Here is a 7070-nt window from a genome sequence, read left to right as displayed (position 1 = left end):
TCCAGTATTCGCTAGTGCTGATTTCATTGTACAAAACATCTGAAAATTCAGTACTCATTTATTACATTGCAAACCGTATGTACAGTTCATGACAACACCTATTGATTCTGGTGTCAAAAGCAGTGTGACTTGGCATTATAAAAGATACACTTTATATTTTCATGTCTGCATGAGGTTATACATGCCCTCGTATCAATATTGTCATTCACATATTAAAGACATTAATCAATCAGCTTTCAGACCCATTTCTTCTTCATTGAATCAACCTTCTCGGTATCATTGCAGCCACCAGAGAGGAGGCCTTCAAGAAGTTAATTTCACAGATTTTTCTCCTGAAGCTCCGGATGTCAGTCCTGCTTCAGGGCTGAGCGCACTGACTGGGGCACTCTGTTGACATAGTACTGGTGGTTGTGGAGCGTGGCCAACACACCCGCTGAGTTCATGTGTTTCACATTAGCGTCATAGCGGTAGCCATTGCCATGCATGTCTGTCAGCTTACCTACAGGGGCACAGAAAGGTGAATGAGAAAAGAAAGTCAACCATATACATATATTCAGTTTTTACATAAAACTTAACTGCAGAATGACCACATTTCTTCCATTAACTTCTGGATACCTGTATCATGTGATACCAAATCATTGTTATTACATTGGTACCATATCAATAAATTTTTATGATGACAGATTTATTTTGATCTAATAACAATATGTATATAAATAACAGCATTGATGTTAGTAAAAACATCACAATAAAGAAAATATATATACTTTATATTACAAAGTTAAGCTTGATTACAGAAGATACAGGTATCGCTTTCGTAATCCGTTTTACCTCCCACAGCATGCAGGATGGCCTCAGTGGCACAAGTATCCCACTTCTTACAGCCTGGACTTGCAAAGACATAGGCAGAGGCCTTCCCCTCTATTAGCTGGATTATCTGCAAAGTATTGATGAGGGAAATGTTGCCTTATTTAGATCCACACAATCTAATCACATGTTACAGGAGCCAGCCAGACAATAGGCCTGATGGTAAGTCAATATGGGTGTTGACGTATTTGTATGGGAAACAACAGCCTTATAAAAAAATTGGTCAGCGCTCACCTTGTTCCCAGCTCCGCCCACTCTGATCACCTCATGGGGCTCCATGGCATCCACGCAGTCAGTCACTACCTTGTTGCTATGGGAGCGAGTGGTGGTGACGATGCGTCTGGCATCGGGGACCTCCTTCACCTCGATCCCAAATGCGCCCAGTCCCAGCACGCCCCACATGGTTCTGCCCAGGTCAGCGCCACCTCCCACCTGAACAATGAAGATCCTGTGGTGACTACTGATCTTAGGAGGGGGACGTCTTTAACAAAACAGCAGGATGTTCTTATTCTCTCCCTTATTATGGGGGTACCTGGTAGTTGTAGAAAGGCTGGTTGATGACCCCGGCGATGGCCTTGCCACCGTACGAGATACCGATCAGTACCGTCACATTGTCCAGGAGCCCTGGAGGTCCGCATTACCAGGAGGTCAGATGACTTCTTAATCCAATAACACTATGCTAGCAATGTATCCAGCAAAACGTGAGCTCTTGAGGACTGATGGATCCAACGCATCCCTCACACTAAGACATCAAAGGGGTAAGTCTCTGAAGTCACAGCGCACACAGCCCAGTGTGTGCGCTGTTATGATAGAGCAATCCAGTGACGTATCAGCTTGCCGCCAAGCTAATTGATGGCATACATAGTCCTCCAGTCAGGGGAAACATTGATGCCAAGCATGTTTAAAAGACAGGGTAGGGTATCATATAAAGAAATAAACCAGAGAGAATGCATGAAGACCTTACCCTCTGTATACTCCTTGGTACCATCAAGTGGATCGACCCATACTACCAGCTGAAAACAAGACAATGGTTTAGGAGCAGCATAAGCAAACTGTTTCAGTTAACTAGCCTCAAGTATCAGACCAGTGATGCTGCAGCCTCTTAACGACCACAAAGAGTATAGTTTTATAATTACCACATTGGACTTTGAAACGTGTTTCAGCGTTTTGTGTTGAGTTGTCGCTCATCAAGGCTATGTGCCAATTACTCGAATCACCACATTCTTACAATACAAGGTGTAGGAGCGTGTCTGCTGCTCTTACCTCCTCCTCTTTCAGGTCTTTATACTCTGTCGGACAGCACTTCTGGAGGATGGCCTCCGCCTGGCCCTCCTCCATGAGGTCTGCCCTGGGCTCTTCTTCAGGAAGGTCCTGCAGAAAGACATATTTATGGTTGACTCCTGTTGACTCCACAGAGAGCATGAATGAACTTAATGATAATTTTATGACATCATAGTGGGGAGGGGGGGGGGGGGGGTGGAGTAACAAGTCCTAAGTAGCACCTGAGAGGGACACACGTGACAATAGCTCACCTCCTCTCCAATGATGGTGATTTTAGGGAAGTGTTTGGACAGAGAGGCACATATGCTCTGCTGAGCCAGTCTGTCTGCCAGAGTCTGAAGGTCATTGGCCCCGGTCTGTCAATCACAAGCAGAATAACTTAAGTAACATTCTTATACTGTTAGAAAAACAAGTTTATTATTCTAGAGACTTCAAAACGAATACATTCAGATGACTGTTTTCAAAGCATAATATTTCAATTTTATGAATTCAATGGTGATTACATTTAGATATTCAAAATACAAGGCTTTTAAAATTCAAAACATTAGGGTAGTGCGTTGCTTCCACACAAATACCTGACCAAGGGTTGCACTTTTATTTTATTTTATTTTTGCATCCCTTGGTCAGTTATTAATTTGCCTAAAGCATTTCTCAATGATTCCAACACATAGTGATTCATTGATGTAATCATTCACAGCCTACTCATGTTGAAGGTAAACACACATGTCAATTTAAATACATGCACAGCTTAATTCGATTAAAGCCATAGCTCGACTATGCTCCTCAATTGGACAACTACAATTGTCCGCGTATACATGGCGGTGTGAGTAAATCGATTCATTGGCCGAAGCGTGTCATGCCCCGGTACGATAGGTGGCGCTGTGCTCATTTCAACTATAGTGGTAATACCACCGGTTGACCCCTTTACGTCACCAGCAACAACAAACTCAGGCGGCATTCAAGAAAGATGTTTTCAGTAGACAGCTGTCACTTCGGGTCCATATCATTTCTCCATTGCTCCATCGTTCCGACCTCTCGGTCGTATGCGGTCTCCTCCGGCTGCTCTGCCGGCGGAGTAGTCCGCATACGACCGAGAGGTCGGAACAATGGAGCGTCGGAGAAATGATAAGGACCCGAAGTGAACTGACAGCTATCTGCTGAAACATTGACCTTTTCCACAATGCACAGCTCCCCGCTCTGGAGCACGTTCCTCACGATGGACCCGGCTCTCTCGGCCACAGCGTAGGCTGAGGCCACCAGCCGCATCACGACCGCAGGGTTTCTATGCATCGCTAGATTAATGGAAGAAAGTTATATGTCATAGGTCCTCCTTATGGTTCTGCCCAGGTCGGCGCCTCCTGCAACCAATACGGATGAATATCGTGTTGTGACTACCGATCGTTGGAGGGGGAAGTCTTGGATGTAATCGAATACAATAAATGTAGTTGACATCTCGTATAGGAGAATAGAAAACATAGATCCAAAGATAACTGATCAAGCCTAATGAATAGTTTACCATCTTATAGTAGCAGAATGCAATTGTGCATGAACAATGAACTTATGATAGACAAATAGATACATAGGAGAGCGAATTAGTGGACTTACTGCAGGGGCAAAAGTCAAAAAGGTTTGCGAGATATCTGCCGTCCCTGATGTGTACGGTGCTCTAACGGTGGACAGAATGACAGCTACCTGTCTGTCTAGCCAGAGCTCGCTTGTTGACGACGCGGAAGTAGCGTAATGACGTCGACTATGTCGGGTCTACACCACGCCCACCACGTTGCATGAAAGTCACGCATGTTTTCATAAAAAAACAAACAGAAAATCACCTAATTCATATCAGGCAAAAAACAGGTGCCTTCCCATTAACTAAATACTTAATATCTTGGAAAGTATGTTATTTAAAAACAAGAAAGACACAGGCTACTCTGTATAGATGTGGCTTATTGAGCTTTATTTAATATATTACTTTATGACGTATTGCGACAACCCAACCACACTGGGTTACTACATATCCACAAACTTAAAAACAAAAAAACACTGAGGCACTCTTTCTCAACAGGACGATTTTCATTTCTTAATCTGTTAGCCAGATAAAGAAATGTAACCCATTTCTCCCTCTAATTGCTCTACAGTTATAGCGCCCAGGATGGGCTGACAGTCGGGGTTGAACACAGAATAAGCGCTCAGTTCTCCGGGTTGTCGTGCAGCCGGGCTGCGGAGTCCGTGGTACATCCAGTAGAAGAGGGAGAGGACGAAAAAGGGAAGGCCGAATTCCAGTTCGGCAAAGAGTCCGAGAAGAACAAGCCACAGCAACACTTTCAATAAAGTGCGATTATTGAAGCAAAGTTTGCTGGAACCAATCCATCTTCCAATAGCACTGTCCAGCATCCAGTCTGAAGTATCCTACAAAAGGTAGACACATGTGTTTAATTCATTTCAAAATACATGACATACACGAGTAGGAAAGTAGGCTATGGCACATCATTTTTAAAAATATTATTCCAGAATGGAATAGCTTTCACTTAACCAATAACAATGTAATGTTAAATAAAAGGGGTAAGGGTTAACCCTATCAATATATATGTTAAGAAATTAATAAATTATATTGATTGTTCTCAATTCTCTTTAGCCTATCATAAAACAGAAAGGGCCCTACATCCCAATAGAGTTAGAATGCAGTGTGTGTGTGTGTGTGTGTGTGTGTGTGTGTGTGTGTGTGTGTGTGTGTGTGTGTGTGTGTGTGTGTGTGTGTGTGTGTGTGTGTGTGTGTGTGGACATCATCAACCACTACTACCGAGTAAGCCACAAAATACATATATAGTTATCAACAGAGCTAATTTCACGTATTATGTTGCTATAGGAAACTTACCGCGACCTGGATGGTTTCTCTCTCTATGTGAGGGCTGGGGATGTTGGCCTGCGTGGGAGCCTTTGGTGGCGCTTCGTGTGTAGGTTCGATCGTGTCTAATGCTGTTGATGTTCTGGGCGGCTGGTCGGCTGTACTTTCAACTGCTTTGGTTGCGTTTTCGGCCTTTCTGCGAGCCCTGAATTCAGCAAGTTTTTGTTCCATAACAGCCACGACTGGTTCCTGTCCGCTTTGCGAAAATGGGTGAACATCGACCAGGGTTATCGGAAGTAACTATACTAACATGTCTACGTCCTAGTCAATTGCTTCACATGTATATGAATCATACCATTTGAAGATACTGCATAATCATATAAACAAATATAGTCGAATACGATCAAGGATTTCAACACATTGCAGTGAATAATTGTGAGGGATTGTCAGGTTTGTTTACCTCTCGATCGTTAACGTGTATCTATCGGAATCCAGAACCATTTGTCGTAAATACTGTCGTAAAGGTCCTAACGTCAAACTGAACCAGGAACTTCACCGCCCGGTTTGTTTTGATCCTTTGGTGAGTATAAAATTTAACAACATTATCATGCAAAGTATAGCTGTATCCTCGCCGTCCACAATTTATAATAATACATACGCCAAATGAATTGCCCATACAAAGATGTGCTCGTTTTTCAATAGTCTTCCCCCAAACAAGAGGCTGAGCATCTCCTTATCGATGGCTGTGTTGTATTCTTGAACTTAAAACCCCACTCCCAGGTTGCTTATTGTGGAAGTGAACTGGACTTTAGCAACACATAAGCTGAATAAGTAACGAGCCGCAAATGTCAACCGTATCCGTCCAGAATTGCACTAGGAATGATTCCAGTGGGTGTCAATAAAATATGGGCACTTTCATCCACGGCATTGTGGACTAGAATCACGCTCATGCGAAAATAAGACATCGGATGTCAGTCATACGATAAATGTATAGCTAATTATGAGTTTCTGACCAAAAACAATTGTTATTCCCCCCCCCCCCCCCCCCCCAGAAAATGGCCTCAGCTCCAGCACCACAACTGACCCTTACTGTTGAGCAGGCCAGAGGTAATAGCATTATTGCTAAATTATTTTATTAGTACCTTAGCACGTGTTTGTTACTCTATAAAATATGTGATAGCTTATGTGATGTGATAGCTTTCTTAATTCTCAACATTGTCTACTCCCTCAATCAGTTTTCAGATTTTAGGTAATATCTGCATTCTTTGTGATACTGTTGTGAGAGAATCTTTTTTCCGCTGGTTTGTTTGCATACAGTGGTGCTTAGTGAGGTCATCCAGGCTTTCTCTGTACCGGAAAACATTGCACGGATGGAGGAGGCCAGGGAAAGTGCCTGCAATGACATGGGGAAGATGCTGCAGCTTGTCCTTCCAGTAGCCACACAGATTCAACAAGAGGTTATCAAAGCATATGGCTTCAACAACGAGGGAGAGGGTACAGCCATATTTGATTGATATTTTATTATATATTGCACGTTTACTATTAACCATTCTGAATGGTATTCTTGCCACCAGAAACAGCCTGAATGTTGGTGCTGAGCTGATCCTGCTGTTCTTTACAGGTGTCCTGAAATTTGCCAGATTGGTGAAGATGTACGAAACTCAGGACCCAGAGATTGCTGCCATGTCGGCGAAACTGAAATCTCTCCTGTTGCCGCCCCTGTCGACACCACCGATTGGAGGAGCCATACCAGCCTCATGAGGAATGAAATCGCAAAGTGGAAGCTTGTAACATTCATAAACTGCCAACTGGCAATTTGGTTGCCCTTATCCATTGTTTCATTCATTACAGAAGCCTGCCTGCACTGCAACCCAATTTCATTGTTTAAATCCATGTTGTAAGTAGTGTTTTACCTTTTTACATTGAATGCATAATTGTAGTGAGGTTACTGGAATGGTGTTATTGTCGCAGTATTTATTTATCAAGATAAATTGTTATGTCATTCATTTAAACACTAACCCACTTAAATGCCATCATTTTATAATGTGTCAGATATTGACAAATGCCTTAATGTATTAAA

At 42.9% G+C, this 7070-nt stretch overlaps 3 protein-coding genes across 5 annotated transcripts; 1 reads left to right on the top strand and 2 right to left on the bottom strand.

Annotated features, from left to right (window-relative positions):
• Positions 1–335: 335 nt before the first annotated feature.
• On the bottom strand, positions 336–3869 carry bpnt1 (bisphosphate nucleotidase 1). 2 transcript variants are annotated; one of them, XM_084483913.1, is made up of 9 exons: positions 3754–3869; positions 3319–3440; positions 2400–2504; positions 2131–2238; positions 1832–1880; positions 1400–1491; positions 1102–1299; positions 832–937; positions 336–499 (listed from the first exon to the last, which is right to left on the bottom strand). In XM_084483913.1, exons 2-9 carry the CDS (start codon positions 3436–3438, stop codon positions 348–350), a joined length of 930 nt encoding a protein of 309 aa, XP_084340039.1. In that variant the 5' UTR covers positions 3439–3440; positions 3754–3869; the 3' UTR covers positions 336–347. The 2 variants fall into 2 exon arrangements, with proteins under 2 accessions (XP_084340039.1, XP_084340040.1); XM_084483914.1 differs by having other exon boundaries at positions 3319–3506; positions 3754–3849.
• A 225-nt stretch (positions 3870–4094) lies between these two features.
• saysd1 (SAYSVFN motif domain containing 1) lies at positions 4095–5476 on the bottom strand. 2 transcript variants are annotated; one of them, XM_084483978.1, is made up of 3 exons: positions 5451–5476; positions 5021–5246; positions 4095–4554 (listed from the first exon to the last, which is right to left on the bottom strand). In XM_084483978.1, exons 2-3 carry the CDS (start codon positions 5219–5221, stop codon positions 4234–4236), a joined length of 522 nt encoding a protein of 173 aa, XP_084340104.1. In that variant the 5' UTR covers positions 5222–5246; positions 5451–5476; the 3' UTR covers positions 4095–4233. The 2 variants fall into 2 exon arrangements, with proteins under 2 accessions (XP_084340104.1, XP_084340103.1); XM_084483977.1 differs by having other exon boundaries at positions 5021–5457.
• A 10-nt stretch (positions 5477–5486) lies between these two features.
• grcc10 (gene rich cluster, C10 gene) lies at positions 5487–7057 on the top strand. The gene is made up of 4 exons (XM_084483979.1): positions 5487–5570; positions 6043–6097; positions 6308–6484; positions 6612–7057. The coding sequence occupies exons 2-4, from the start codon at positions 6046–6048 to the stop codon at positions 6749–6751; spliced, it is 369 nt and encodes a 122-aa protein (XP_084340105.1). The 5' UTR covers positions 5487–5570; positions 6043–6045; the 3' UTR covers positions 6752–7057.
• The last annotated feature ends 13 nt before the right edge of the window (positions 7058–7070 follow it).

The sequence above is a fragment of the Micromesistius poutassou genome, assembly GCF_964030765.1.
Source record: "Micromesistius poutassou genome assembly, chromosome: 19".
NCBI lineage: Eukaryota > Metazoa > Chordata > Actinopteri > Gadiformes > Gadidae > Micromesistius > Micromesistius poutassou.
Note: the sequence above shows the minus strand (reverse complement) of the source record. Positions and strands in the feature narration are given on the sequence as shown.

Bases quoted from the DNA above. Each gene is read 5' to 3' on its own strand.
- bpnt1 (XM_084483913.1), bottom strand. From the start codon at position 3,438: ATGCATAGAAACCCTGCGGTCGTGATGCGGCTGGTGGCCTCAGCCTAC. The intron at 1,881-2,130 runs GTAAGAGCAGCA...TCTTGTTTTCAG, and splicing joins AAGACCTGAAAGAGGAGGAG to CTGGTAGTATGGGTCGATCC. The intron at 938-1,101 runs GTGAGCGCTGAC...AATACTTTGCAG, and splicing joins TGGGCGGAGCTGGGAACAAG to ATAATCCAGCTAATAGAGGG.
- grcc10 (XM_084483979.1), top strand. From the start codon at position 6,046: ATGGCCTCAGCTCCAGCACCACAACTGACCCTTACTGTTGAGCAGGCC. The intron at 6,098-6,307 runs GTAATAGCATTA...GTTTGCATACAG, and splicing joins TACTGTTGAGCAGGCCAGAG to TGGTGCTTAGTGAGGTCATC. The intron at 6,485-6,611 runs GTACAGCCATAT...TGTTCTTTACAG, and splicing joins CTTCAACAACGAGGGAGAGG to GTGTCCTGAAATTTGCCAGA.
- saysd1 (XM_084483978.1), bottom strand. From the start codon at position 5,221: ATGGAACAAAAACTTGCTGAATTCAGGGCTCGCAGAAAGGCCGAAAAC. The intron at 4,555-5,020 runs GTAAGTTTCCTA...TACCTTTTGTAG, and splicing joins GAGAAACCATCCAGGTCGCG to GATACTTCAGACTGGATGCT.